At 40.7% G+C, this 15,159-nt stretch overlaps 1 protein-coding gene across 4 annotated transcripts; it reads right to left on the bottom strand.

Annotated features, from left to right (window-relative positions):
- Nucleotides 1-709: 709 nt before the first annotated feature.
- On the bottom strand, nucleotides 710-14,869 carry LOC116318939 (transmembrane protein 268). 4 transcript variants are annotated; one of them, XM_039605633.1, is made up of 10 exons: nucleotides 13,354-14,494; nucleotides 13,202-13,257; nucleotides 10,108-10,246; nucleotides 6,500-6,594; nucleotides 6,306-6,413; nucleotides 4,595-4,741; nucleotides 4,409-4,486; nucleotides 3,600-3,689; nucleotides 3,210-3,416; nucleotides 710-1,852 (listed from the first exon to the last, which is right to left on the bottom strand). In XM_039605633.1, the coding sequence occupies exons 1-10, from the start codon at nucleotides 13,415-13,417 to the stop codon at nucleotides 1,691-1,693; spliced, it is 1,146 nt and encodes a 381-aa protein (XP_039461567.1). In that variant the 5' UTR covers nucleotides 13,418-14,494; the 3' UTR covers nucleotides 710-1,690. The 4 variants fall into 4 exon arrangements, with proteins under 4 accessions (XP_039461567.1, XP_039461565.1, XP_031593986.1 ...); XM_039605631.1 differs by having other exon boundaries at nucleotides 4,409-4,519; nucleotides 13,354-14,489; XM_031738126.2 differs by lacking the exons at nucleotides 13,202-13,257; nucleotides 13,354-14,494 and adding an exon at nucleotides 14,682-14,869 and having other exon boundaries at nucleotides 4,409-4,519.
- Nucleotides 14,870-15,159: the final 290 nt, after the last annotated feature.

Raw genomic sequence — 15,159 nt, 5'->3', positions numbered from 1 at the left:
TCATACATATGAAACTTTTGAGACAATCATCCTTTTTCAGTTCTAGTTTTGGTTCACCTCTCCTGAGAGAAATAAGTGGCTTGTTTACTCCTAAATTCTTCTTTGTTCACAGCTGATGTAAAACTCTGAAAGTGTCCCTATTATAACTTTTGGGGTGCACAGCGAAACAATGCTGAGTGTAACTGTACAGATAAACCTCTTCTATATAGCTTTTTTGCATGTAGTAATCGTTAAAATCTGTGGTATTGCCTCTTTAAATGGTGCGAAGTCTCTGTCCAACAGAAAAGAGGTTGGAGGGAAAAGGTGGGAGTCGAGCCAGCCCGTGTGTGCAGGATCACAGATGGTCGTTTAGCCTCCTGAGGAGAGCCGGTGTCTCTGAGATCGTTTAACTTGGCCTCACGCTGCACGCCTCTCTCCTCTATCACACGGTCCCAGCTTCCCCCCCGCGTCAGCCACGCTGGCTGTCTTGCTGTTTGTGTTTGTGTCATCTTGCTGCTCCCTCGCTGGGCTGTCATCTCGGCCCCAACATCAGGACTGATGGGCGACGTCTGGAAATATTTCAGGATGGATTCTGGGAAGTGAAACCGCAGGTGTAGAAGCACAAAGCAAAATTTTTTGCCAGGATGAAAAAAACAAAGCTCATTGCACACTGATATCACTTTCCCTTCACACATTGTGTCTTTGTCTACAAATCACTCGACAGGCTTAGTGTCCTTGTCAACAATAGCACAATAAGTTTATTCAACCGAATACTGCGCTTGAATGCATTTTAAAGGCAAACATACGTACATATTGCTTCATCATTTTCATTTACTGTTCATCAGTCAGAAGGACACCTGTCACAGGCAGCCATCGATCCCGCGTGTTTTATGACCCTTAAATTTACCCCAAATGCACTTTTTCAAGTTTTTCTACAGTGAATTACCAGAAAACACCTAAAAAAACATGCAACATACCAGTGCTTGTTTCTGTCTTTATTAAAAACTGTGTTTTTTGTATCACAATATAAATATCAATCCTCTGAGGTCTAAGCTATCAAAGATGCAAAACTCAATCCTCCCACTACATCTAAAAAAAAATGGCAAAACGAGCCTGTTTGATAAAAATATGGATAGGTTTTAATATGTGTGGGATATGCGATTGCCTGGACTTGCAAGAACAATTTAACAATTACTAAAATTACAACGTGTGATTGCCTAGGGTTGGAGTAATGTAGTGAGACAGCAGTAACATAATATGGAAATAGTACAAGTGCCTCAAAACTCTACTTGAGAAAAGCCCATATATACATATACTGTGTGTCAAGTCATAATAACCTGTATTTAATATATGTACAAATAATTTAAACAGTAACAAGCAGTGGCCACGACTGACTGCCATGCATACGGGAGGACAAACATTGTTTTACAGCAGCTGGACGGACCTGTGTTCTGCAGTGACAGCGTTTGGCAGCGTGCAAATGAGTAAACATCCAGCTGGTGCAAACAGAGCGGGCAAGAAAACAGCAGCTGACATACAGCAAGAGAGTGATAACCTTAAAACTAAGGAAATTAAGAGTTTGAAGCTCCAAACGAGTCCTTCTGGGAATCAAAATGTTCTTAATCCATAATGCCTCCTGAGAAAAATGCTCCCATATGTCAGTTTGTCTAGTTTCCAGCAGCTCTCTGTGTTTCTGGTTTGCTTTTGGTTGTTATTGAAGGATCTTCGTTTTGATGTACTGACAGAGGCAGATGGGGGCCGTTTTGCAGTGGCTCCTCTGGCCTCTGTGGTGTGACGATCCTGAGAGCCTCTCAGACACCAGGAGCTTCACATAAGCTGCACTGTAGGTCATGAGGAGCTGGTAGGCTTTAGCCTGCGAGGATAAAATCAAGGACATAAGCAGATATTAGCTGGATCTGTGTGAGAGGAAATGTGAGGTGGGATTGAAACTATCAAAATGCAATCTTAAATGTGCTTTGAAATGATTAGTTAAGCCTTTTCTGCAGGCTACACTTTTAAACAAGGGGCTTATTAAGGTCTCAGTCATATAAATATAGCCATAAAAACAATCAGATACTCATTAACTGAAAATACTAGTGCAATCTCTAGTGCAACAGTAATCAGCAGCCAGGCGCTGCTACTCAAATGCGCTCGACTGACTGATCATCAGCGAGTCTGAGCACCTGTGGTGGCTGGTGGTAAAAATCTTTGAGGGGGTGGGTAAGTGGGTCAGGTGGGTCAAAGAATGTAAGGCACAAATACTTTAACATTTCCTAAAGCTTTCCATTAAAAAGACAACAACTTAAAAAAATCTTAAATAAGCGTTTTTGCCTTCCTCTTCTTTTGGGTGGCACATTTTTCAGTGACTTTCTGATATAAGAAGGAGGTGCTCACCCCACATCCATTTAGCTAGCACCACTTGTGCTGGAGATGGCTGTACAAGCTATTAAATCATGGCACATACCTAGTTTTTCACTCACTGCTTTTGCCTTAGTTTCCGCTGAATAAATAATGACATGGTGTAATACAGTATGTTGTGTATTGTTCAGCTGAGGCTCTACCTATTTTTAGAGTCTGGCAAGAACCAAGAAAGAACCAGAGGGGGAAAAAACACAGTTTGGGTAATGAGCTACTACTGAGCTGTTTTACGCATTTATTTCTTAGAATTTAAGCCCAAGTAGTCGTGCTGACAGATTTCTTTTTATTCACAAAAGCAGCATGTCTTTGTCAAAGAGAAAACCTGACACGTCCTGTTGAAACTGCATTTCTTTGATATCTCAGGGATTACGTGCACCTCTGTTGGTGCGCCCCAGAGCAGCTGTGGCTGCAATGTAGCTTGCCATCACGAGTGTGTGAATGTGTGTGTGAATGGGTGAATGATTGAATGTAGTGTAAAGCGCTTTGGGGTCCTTAGGGACTGAGTAAAGAGCTATACAAATACAGGCCATTTACATGTGTAGTTAAACTTCTTTGCACTGAGAGAAAGAGCTGTTTCACTGGTCCGGCCCACTTAAGATCAAAGTGAGCTGAATGTGACCCACGATATAAAACAAGCTCATCAGGTTTGGTGACAGAAGCCATTTTGCTCCTCCAATGAAAAGCAGAACGCTTCAGCTCTGATTTTAGTGCCCCGTGAAGCTGCACACATCTGTGATCAACCAGATGTGATAGATCTGTTGCTCATATGACTAGCGTGGGTCTACTATGGCCCAGACCATCATGTCTCTCACCTGAGAAGGTAAAGCTGCATCGGGGACGAGGCTGTAGTTTTTGGTGGCTGTGGCGTCCTTCTGCTGGTTGGATGATCGGCCGCTGGCTGCGCTGCCATTCCCCAGCAGAGGCCTCTGCTCATCGGAGTCCTGCTCCTCGGCATCTGAGTCTCCGGCCGACACTTTGGTCACCAGGACGAAGTGAGACATCTTGCTCTTCAGTTTTTTCTGATGGGAGTTAGACATCGATTTTATCATTTTAAAGACCAAATGTCTGCGTTTGTTTCCTGCGGCAACCTGGAGTTATATTTCTATCGATCTGGAAGGAGGGCAAACAGCGGAGCTCCAGAAAAATCGATGCAGCAGCAGCAGCAGAACAAACCGGGTGACAGATGTACTCGACTCTCTCACCTGAGTGTCAATTGTCACAAAGCTGGGCTCCTCTAAAGTTTCAGTCAGCGCCCTCAAACAGGGGGACATGTCCCAATACACGAAGTACAGCTACAGAGAGACACAGAGAGGGGACAGCAGACATGATGCCTATTAATCACCACTTTATTTCATAGATCTGTTTAAGCATGGAAGATGCCCTGCACCACAACATGCAATATTATTACTCCTGTGAACACTTCAGAATTTATTTTATATTTACCTTAAAAATAATCTTGCATCACTGCCTTTGCTGTTGGATTAGTTGGTGTTGGAGTTTTGAATAACTCATACTCTTGAGTTTTAATTTGTATCATATTTGCTACATCCGACATGTGACATCCGACATTTTCTTAGGCTTTTCAGGAGTGGGCCATCAAAAACTCACAAAAACTCATTTATTAAATATTATTCAGTAGGTGACGAGTCCTTAAATTGTTTTTCCTAGTTTTGGCAGTCAGGAAATAAAGATATGAAAACTGTTTTTGTCTTTTTTATTCTTGGACAGCATGATGTTGTTAAGGACACTAGTCTGTGTGCTTCTCTTTTCCTAAACCCTTATCGTTATCCTGCACACTTTTCCTCCGCATCACGACATTTTCCACTGAGGTCAATTAAAGGTGTTACTTCCTCTCATTGGCCGTTTTTGTATTTGTGTATTTATCTTTGGCAGGTTGTAAAAAAAGAAAAGGGAAATGAATGAAGTGGAAGTTGGTAGTCTGAACTCTGTATGAAACAGCCCGTACTCAGCTTCATATTCTGCCAGTTTGAACTGATGTTATCAAACTAACCTTCATGTTTCCGGTGCAGTTTCGCACCCAGTCAGCCACGCCCACCAGCAGCTTGTGTCTCACCAGCATCTCGTTGACCTGGACCAACCGAATATCTAAATTCACGTTGATCTGACACAGAAATCAGTTCGGGGTCAGATTTGTGTCAAAACTGGCTTCACTAAGACATTGTGACAGCTGACTTACCTCCTTGTTACTGCAGTGAAGGATGAGGATGACGGCAGTGGTGAGGACGATGGAGATCAGGCTGACGGAGAGACAGAGGACCCAGTAGTCGGTGATGTAGAGATGGAGGGTGGAAAACAAGGCACACCACAACACCACATACAGCACCTGGTGGAAGCAGAGGAGAGGAGGCTTTAGGAGTGTCAGCATTAAATATTCTGGTTCTTAAAAGGATGATTTTTACTGTTGTTGTTGATGTTTGTTCAGAGTTATTAATAAATCTTTTCTTATGAAAAACCTCAAATTTACCCAGAACCCACAGATATGTTAATGATGCCTGTTTTGATTAGAATTGCAAACTTATTAGTCTGTTTATTAATTACTAGATAAACATAAAAGAATTAGTAACTACAGTTTTTCACTAAATACTTACAGCCAGAGCAAAAACACTGAAATCGTGGCAATTACTCTATTCATGACTCTCAAATAAAAGGACGTCCTGTTTTCTCTGCCATATGTCACCTAAACTACACATTAACAGTTTCACACGACTCCGTGCAGTCCTGTGAAAAGCTAAGCAGACCCTCCTGCTTCTATAGCAAATATGAGAGTAAGTGGCAGCCGGGTGCAGAAGTTTTGGCAGTTTGCTGGTCTTTCAGGACCGGATGACCAAGCAAATTCAAATATGCAATGGTCGGAGAAATTGCAAAAAAAAAGAAAAGAAAAAAGAGCTACATATCAGAGTCTAAATGTTACAGAAAGAGACTGAACAAGTATAGTTTGTTTGTTTGGAAGCTGGGAGACGGCCTCTTCTAAGCACAGCTTAGGTTTGCAAAGTTGGCTCTAAACAAAAAGATTTATTTATGTTGAATATTAAATAAAGAACAATGCTTTTTTAATACTGAACTAGTGTAAGGTCATTTGACTTGTATGCTAGAAGTAAAGTAAATGTGGTAAAGTTTAAATGATACTTTTAATGGATATTTTAGTCACAGTGCATAGATAAAGAAGATAAAATCAGTAAATCATTTAGTTAAACAATTAAGGTTGTTTAAAAAAATATATCAATATTATTGTTTTGCTTTTTTCAGGATTGTTTGAGGAGTACTTACAGCTTCTATAAAACCTGAAATCTGTGTAACTTTTCCACATTTCTTTGCAAGATGTTGTAGCAGCCTTTAAGGGGAATTCCTCTGAACCATGAGCCTGTGAAAAGTCCCTATTTATCCAGTTAGTCAAGACCTCGGAGGTTTGATGAAAGTGCAGAATTTCTGTAAGTGACTCAAACTGATTGATGGAGATCTTTGTCTCTTTTGCCCTCTTTTCTCTTTTCACTCTGACTGTCAGAAACAGCCCGCACAAGAAAAACATGCAATGCAATATCAGGACTGTCAGTGCATGTGCAATACTGGGGTTTGTGCAATATAATTGATGTGTTTCCGTTATTGTTATCTATATTGTCCCCTGTTGTCCACTCTTCTTGTCATTGTTTGTTGTAGTATAATGTGATCACTGTTTTTGTCCTTGTCACATGACCTGTAAATAGTGTCTCTGTATGTTTTTACTAACTTGTGTTTAACACCAACCTGCCAGAGGGTCTGCAGATGGAAATTAGATAAAATTTAAAAAAAAAAAAAAATTTCAAAGGAAGAATGAAAACTGAAAGAAAAATATTGAAAATAAACAAAATAAACACAGGAAGTGATAATGGAGAACAGAAAGATCATCATACCGGCGCCATTATGAAATGAAACTGAGCCGAGTTGAAAACCATGTATCTCCTGACCGAGGGGACGTCCAGAGCTGTTTTCAGTGGAGTCTCCATGTCTTCACGTGGAATCTAAAATCGTGAAACAAACAAATTAACAGCAAAGCTGTAATTCGGTAAAGATCTCTAACGTGCTGCTGTTCAGCGTGCGTGTTAACCTGGAAGCCTTCCCTCTCCAGTTTGGCACGGCACCGAGGCAGATCAAAGCTGGGGTACAGCATCGAGCAGCTCGGCACTGACGCTACACACTGACCTGAGAGAGAGACAGAGTATGGAAATAAAACCTTTGAATTGATTGATTGATTCATTTCATTTCATCCAAATACATAAACCAAAAAACATCACAGACCAACACCTTGACAGCGTGCATTCAATAAGAATAAGGACTAAAAAGTAATCGTAAAGATCAACTGATTTCAATAGTGGACCTTTTTTTAATGTAGGTCATTAAAACCTCACTCCACCTCTGGTATGTTAGTCATCACAAACAACTTTAAGAAAAGTAGCCGCAGGATGAGCTGTGGGGTTGAAATACGCACCACAGATTTAGGGCAGACTTTTTAATCCGAGGCCTTTACAGAACAAAAATAAAATCTAACACTGTGTTACTTATAAGGAAATGAGATGAGGAAACTGTGCTCAGAGGTGAAAATTGCCTTTATGTGTTTCTGGTAAAGCGTGCAGGCCTGAAGCATTCCTGGCACAACAGTCCCAGCATTGGTATGTGGTTCATTATAAGGCGCAGGAGGAATTTCACACTACAGGTTTGAAAAGGCGACTGCAGAAGCAGTTCTGCGAGAGCATAATCCAGGTTTTTCTTTTTGTCCCTTTTTTCAAAGAACGTCTCTGTGAGCTGTAAGAATGCGCTGGCTGATTGTGCTGGTTTAAAATGTGCCATGTGTCATTCAATCATTTGTCACAGGAAACCAAGAATAGAAGAAAAGAAAATAATGACATGTCATCAAGGTGTCTGTGTGAAAACTATTTTGGGATCATAATGCCTCCCACACACCGCTTCAAAAGTCTCTTTGGGTGTGGAGCCACTCCAGATGGGGCGTGGACAGCGAGGGGAAAAATAAGGAATGACATGATGACTGTTATTGCACTGAAGGAACCTGCATGGTTGTGTGTTGTGTGTGTCGCTGTGTACTGTCACATGGGGGCAGTGTGAGTTTGCCTGTGGGCTACTCTGGTTTGTGCGGTTTTTGGATCTTTAGCTGTTGAAGAGACTACAGAAGTTGTGCAGCCAAAAGAACTTATTTGTAGTGAAGTGAAACTCAGTGCTAAAAACAATGAAAACTGCCCACTGCAGTCAGGTCTGTGCTGTTTTTTAAAATCTCTGATGCAGTTTTCTTCCTGTTCAAGCCCACTTTATAACCAATCAGCACTGCACCTACAAATAATGTTATTGCTATTGGGCTGTTGAATTCTTGGACTGCACGTAAGCATGGGTTGCATACTCAAAATCCTTCACTTCATATTTAAAAGCCTGCACAAGGACACCCAGTGTGGCACTATACTTTCTTTTTTAGTGCTAAGAAGCTTAAAAATGTATTAAGACTTCCAAACAAATGTGTGTGCATGCATGCGGAACACAGAGTGAAACAGGTCGGAGTCAGAAACAACTTGCAAACAATCCACCCAGAGAGTTCTTGAATTATTGGTTAGATTGACCCAGGCAGTCTTTAAGTAAGAACGAGATTTTAACTGGCTTTATCAACCTTTAAACAACTGTTGCATTAATATATTCTCTGAACTGAAACAGGCACTATAATTATAGTGGAAGGTAGTGTAGGTCTGACTGAAGCACTATGTGGGCAAAACTGCCTACACATTACATCTACAGGTGCTGCTGGACCATGGAAACCTATGCTATGAAGCTCCCAGCACCTGGTCTTTGTGCTGATGTGAACGCTACCAGAGGCTTGGAGCTCTGCAGTTATTGAGCCAGCACAGAGTTGGCTGCTTTTACACACTGTCCACTTCAGCAGCGACTGAGCTCTGTAACTTTTTATGCCTGAGTTGCCATCATCTCTACTTCTTATCACCTCACATATCACAAATTACAGATGACTGTGGAATATCTAAGAGGGAGGAAACTTCAGTAACTGAGCTCTTGCAGGGGTGGCGTCCTATTACAGCACCACGCTCTGATTTAGTCAACGACCCATTCTTTTACAAATGCTTTTAAAGGCAGACTGCATGTTTGGTGCTTGGTTTTATACACCTGTGGCAACGGGACTGAAAACACCTGAATTCAAAGCCCAATACTTTTCTCCATATAGTATGTGAGATGAATAACCCAATTTGGCTTTTATTAAATATGATTTATCAGCTTGTTCATGTTATTTACAACCAATTCAACAGATGGTAGAAAACACACAGCTTTGATAAGAATCCAGTGCTTTGACAGAACTGAAAAATCTAGGCTACTAAAATGAATTCCAAAGATTAAGGTCACACAAACACCCACAAAAAGAATAAAAAATATTAACATATTTCAAAGAAACTGGAGGCAGGCAGTTAGGGAGACAGCTAATGATAAAAGGCATCACATCTAAGCAAGTCTATAGAAATGAATTTTCAGAAGCTATTTAAAAGAAGCCATTAATTCTGAAGGCTGGTCTCCTCAGAAAGGTCATGTCACAGCTGAGGGCTGTCTTTAGATTTCAGTTTCACCTTTTGAACCACCAAAAAAGCCCCACCCGAAGCCTCGAGCAGGCTCATACGAGGTCAATTATTCTGCTGCCTCGCTCGGAGGCAGACCCAAACAAGCTTTAAGAAGTGATCAGTAAACTCTTAAATCAGTTCATACGTGGAGCTGACAGAGAGAAGCCAGGATGGGGCTGATGTGATGCTGTCTGCAATATCCAGTAAGATGCCAAGCACCTGCCAGACGGCAGGAAGGTGCAATAATCCAGGCTTAAAAAGTACATAGACGACTTTCTGCAGATCTGAGTGTGAAAGTGTAGCTTTTATTCTATAGATGGTTCTAACTAGGACAACTTTTTTTAACGTGAGGCTCAAACATGAGGCCTGAATTGAAGTGAACACTCATGTTTCTGGCAGCTTTCAAATGACCAAGAGAAGCTCTCAGTTTGTGGGATTGAACAATAGCATTTGTGGTACTTTGTTTCAGAAACTGCTGTGACGTCCAACATTTAACCTCACTGAGGTGGTTTAAAAGAGCAGCTCGGCTTTTAGGTCCCATTAGAAGGTATATCTGCTTGTCCCAGGTGTAGGAATGAAAAGAGAGGTTCGGGAAGCGAATAAATAGAAAATAAAATTGCACCACAGGTAGCACAAGCTGCAGAGGATGAAGGGTTTCCTACACTGTTAAGAATGCTCTCATGACTGTTTTGTATCAGCAAAAAGAAGCAGAAACAACAAATCCAAATGAATTGATTCAATTATTTTTCTACAGCTGCCATAGGCCTTAGAAGACTACACTTTGGCCAGGGTTAGGCACAAAGATTTTGTTATTTATTTATCCTACTTCCTGTTTTATATCTAACAGCTAAACATCCTGATTCATACTGAGACCAGAAGCCTTGTTCCTTCAAACAGACGCAGTAAAAAGGCAATTCATTTAGTTAACAAGCTACAAATGTCAAACAGTGAAACAATACCGCCAGTAAATCGGCATAAAAAGCTATATGCCATAAATTCATCTACCATCAGCCGATCTTTGTTGCACAAAAATTAAACTAAGGATGTGATGAATGAAGAGCTGTTCATCAAATACATACAATAAAAATGCAGTTACCGTTCGACCAGTCAGGTCTGCTGTTGATGCTGTCCCGCGCATGAGGTCTGGAGTACTGAATTTGAACGTCCCCCTCTCTCTCCTCCACTATGCGGCAAACTCCGTTCCTGTCCTCCATCATCTCGGGGGTCATTGTGTCCTTAAGAAGAAAACACAGCGTCTGAGACCGACTTCATTTCAAATGATTTTAAATTAAAAAATCTAAACTGTTAATCTTAAAAGTTCCTCTGGCTCATGTGATGGCAGAGTCATGCACGATTTTGCAAGAATCACAAGAAAGACAGTCACAAAGAAACTCGTGTGTGTAAGAGGTTGTGACTGCCACTATGAATAGCATTGGGCAACTGTTTGGTAAGCCTGGAGAACACCTTAGTGAGGAAGCATGTTTTGATAGGAGATAAAGTAAAAATGAATGCATTCATTTATTCTTTTCCTAGTGTATGATTCCCGACAAAGGGGAACTTCAAGACGGTACACACAAAACCAAAGGAACTAAAATATTTAGCTACTATCAGTACTGAACTGCGCAGAGAGCTGAGTCATGGGCATGAAAGCTGCTCTGTGGTTAGTCAATAAATTAAAGAGAAATGACTAGAAAAGTTAAAATCACTTTTGCATTGATTACATACTAGAAGTAACTTGACAAGCACCTGAAAAATGTGTAGCTGTACTGTTTTACATAAATATCATATATAAATAACATGCATGGTTTTATGCATGTTGTATATTAGATGCATGTTTGAACTTTTTTACTCTTACATCACTTTGATGATCAGTTACATCAGTCAAATGTTACAAATGCAGCACATAGTCCTCCAACACAGAGAAAAGCATGTATATTAGTCTATATGCCAGCCACTTTGTTAGATACACCTGTTCAACTGTTCATTAACACAAAAGTGTAATAAGCCAGTCACATGACAGTACCTCTATGCATTTAGGTACATGGCCTGAAAAATAGAAAAAAATCCAGTGAGCAGTACTTCTGGTGGTGAAAATGCCTTGATGAGGTCAGAGGTCAGAGGAGAATGGCAACAGTAACTCAAATCACCAGTGGGTATAACAGGTAAGCAGGAGAGCATTTGAACATGTAACACGTCAAACCTACAGCAGCAGAATACCTGTCCTGTCAGCTAAGAACAGGAAACTGAGGCTACATTTTGCACAGGTTTCTCAGCATTGGATGTAAGAAGTAGAGATGGCACGATACCACTTTTTAAGGTCCGATACCAATTCCGATATCATAAATTTGGATATCTGCCGATACCGATATGAATCCGATATAGCGCATTTTGTAATCAATAAAACTGTTTTTTATAAATATCTTGCTGCATTTTGTATAAGTTCACACTCAAGTTTTAAAAAACAAGAGACTGAAGCTATTCTGTTATACCTGTTTGCAAAAAATATACTGCACCCAAAACACTTTATAGCTCAGCAACACTGATCAATCTAATAAATTTAAACCTAAACCATCCTCCCTATTCTGGTATTTTAAAGAGTACTTAGTGGAAATATTAAGCAACATAACTAATAGGGTTGCCAACTCCCAGCAAAAATATTAGGGAACCACCCCCCGCCCTTAATGGATGTAATCAACTTTAATTTAATGCAAGTGTAAAACAAATGCACAGAAATAAATTATTTTTCTACAATAATTAAACAGATTCAACATCTTCAACAGAATTGCAGACTACACTATGGTATCTTCCCAAAGGAAAAAGTACTATAGCATAGGGTGTATATTAGACTTATTAGTTACTATATACAATAATGGATTTCTATACATTTAATCAGATGACCACTTTTGTTGTAAGATTCATATAATTATTTATTCAAAGTTTTTAAATGACATAACAAAGAAAAGTATGTCTTTGTGTCCACCTTTCCCTGTTAATGCCCTACCTGGCCCCCGACAAAACTTTGCTAGATCCGCCCCTGCACAGTTACCAGCTGTCAGCTACTTAGAAAAGGATCCTGGTGTTATTTGTCTCTCAGAAACAGTTCATAACTTCCCTTCAACTCATTCATGTCACCTAAAAGGTAAACCTGTTTCTCCATCACCTGTTCAGCTCTGATGATTCAGTAAGGACATCTCCTGGTTTCATCTTCATGTTTCCCTCTCACCACATATCCAAACGGATGTCATGACCAGCAGCTTTTACAGCTCTGACTCCAGCAAACCTCAGCTGATACTAGAAATTAATATTAAATACATTCTAACAACAGCTGATCACGCTTAAAACTGCTGCTCTTGTTTATCCGCTGGTCTCCTCTGTCTAGCGCAAAGTGGGCGATAAACAAACAAGAAAGACGGGACTTGCGGCAGAAAAGCCGATCAGCTGATCATTGATCAGTTTCATGTTTGAAGTAATAACAGGAGAGAAAGGAGGAGTGAATGAGAGAAGTAGATGCAACTGCGCATCAAAGACAGAATAACTCCAGCTTTGTGTCTATTTTTTTTAATTCTAGCTGAAGTACGGGACAAATCGCTTCCTTTTCACCTCAATATGGAACTCCGATGGCCAGTCCAGCTGTGGCTCAATATATCAGTTGTTAAGCTTAACGTGGAAATACTATGCAAACATTCAGGGATGAACTTACACACTTGCTTTACTTCTCTGGGATAGTTTTCACCGAGATGAAATGCCGGGGTTAGGAAGCATGTAGCAAGGCTCCAAATGCTACAACAGACCGGCGACAGGTCTGCAGACAACAGCCGCTCTATCACGTGACACATACTGCTCGAGCTGGGTCACTCCAAGTAGCGCGTTTTGTGAGGTGATTTTGTGATACTTCGGATCGGATTACATTTTTTTATTTCTCTCCGATATCCGATCCAGTAATTTAGGTCAGTATCGGACCGATACGTAATATCGGATCGGTCCATCTCTAGTAAGAAGACTGGAAAACGTTTCCTGGTCTGATGAATCTCGATTTCTGCTGCCACATTCAGATAGTAAGATCTAAATTTGGCATAAAAAGCGTGGATCCATCCAGTCTCGCATCAAGGATGCATGGTGGATGTGCCATTTCGTTTTACACACTTTGCCCTTTAGTACTAAGTGAGCACAGTTTAAACACCACAGCTTACCAGACTATTGTTGCTGACCATGTCCATCCTTTCAACAGTCACAGTGTACCCGTCATCTAATGGTTGGATAATGGACCATTTCACAGATTTCAGAATGGCACCGCTGAAGATAAAAAGCGAGCCCAGCTAAGTAATAGTAAGGTGTTACTTACTGATCTGACCGGAGGCTGAGGCCTTTATAGGGTTACTATATAGCCTATAAGGTAAGGTTCTCATTCCATTTCATGTTCATTTCAGCACTCCATGGATCCCTACATCTTTGCACCACTTGAATAAAATCTATAAGAGCTTTAGGTGCACATTTATAGCTCGTGTTTCCCATAAACTGCAGTATTCTGTAAGTAAACTGAAAGAAACTAAACCCAGAGTCGATCTGTGACCAATAATTTAAAAAGCACAGAAGCTTCCAGTGTCTGTCCACCCAGGTAACAAAGTACAAATGAATAAATAAAATCCACTTTATATCTTTTTTAAAGGCATCATAGCTGGTGCTGCTAAGCAGGAGGCTGATGTCGATATGTTAAAGAAACCACAGACATAACGATAACGGGGGACAACAAACCTTAGAGAGGCCTTTATCGCTAATAAACACATTTACTGTTAACTGTGAGAAGTCTGCAACCTTGCAGGAAACTTTGACTTCTGCTTTCGGGGCTGTGGGCCATGACTGCTGTGCAATACTGATACAATATCTGCTTACAGAGGCAGAACAAATGGGCTGAACTGTTGAGAAATTACATTTTTGTGATTATTTGGGAGTTTTACCAGTATCGTCGTTGCACACAAACGTGCAAAAATGCAAAAGAAGAGGAAACACAGGTTTCCTGGTGACGCTACACCTGAACCACGACCCTCTCCAGCACCGAAACTGACCGTCAAATAAAAGAAAAGTAATGAACTTAAATGGTTTATAACCAGCTCTCTCTGCCTGTCGCCGGAAACAAAGTTTAGCAGTTAAGTGTGAAATTTAAACTGTCAGTGTCTAACCTATTGAAGTCTAACCTCTTCCTCACTGCTCTCATTCTGACTTTATTTGCTTTCATTTTCACTTCCTTGATTGTTAATAAGGTCTAACTGGCATGGAGACAGTTCATCAATGCCTGCTTTAACTGCACCTGCGGATGAGGAGTGGGAAGAAAAAGAACTACACACTTCACACATGTGGAGGCAGGCTGTGTCTTTGCACTCCATGCACATTTGTACCACTCAGAGGGCTTTATCAGTAAACCACCAGCTGTTATCTTTACAATGCATCATTTTTTTCATGTCCGGTGTTGCAAACTGCACATCCTTTTTGCCTGCTCATAAACTAAACTGTGTATCCCTAACCTGAAGTTAAACTGAAGCCTCGACGATGACAACGGTTGAATATTTTTGCTCCTATGCATTTCTTTGTGTGCAAAGGTTCCTCTGTAAGTTGTTTTTTTCCCCTGACACCTGTACACGTGAGAGCTCCAAAACAGGACTAAACATGTCCTACCTGAACGTTAGATGAAACTCCATCTCTTCACCAAAGCTGTCATCTTTGTATTCCCTTTGTTCTTCCTACCATAACTCTTGTTAATCGAGAGAATTACCACATGATGGTCCTACAGACACACACAGAACTGAAGCGTACGCCTCTATCACACACAAATGTGTCTCAGCCTCTCTCTCTCTTGCTCTGTTTCTCTCTCTCATGACTAAGCTCAGCCCAAACTCGTGATTGCAGGAATGTGGTTTGTGTGGTGTTCAGCTCAACATGTCAGCACTAGAACTCGGCTCATGGCCTTCATGCAGGGACCTGTTGAGAAAAACTGGCTTCATTTTGATATATATGTATAAATATATTTATTTTTGGGGGGACAGAATAACACAAAGTTTTATCCAGTTTTATGACTATTTAAGGTTTGTTTTCTCTTGCAAGAAGCTACATCTTCAGAACTACTGTTACACATTAACTCATAAGGTCCAAGGAC

This window comes from Oreochromis aureus, linkage group 22 (assembly GCF_013358895.1).
Source record: "Oreochromis aureus strain Israel breed Guangdong linkage group 22, ZZ_aureus, whole genome shotgun sequence".
Classification (NCBI taxonomy): domain Eukaryota; kingdom Metazoa; phylum Chordata; class Actinopteri; order Cichliformes; family Cichlidae; genus Oreochromis; species Oreochromis aureus.
The sequence above is the reverse complement of the archived record's forward strand: the minus strand, read 5'-3'. Positions and strand labels throughout refer to the sequence as shown.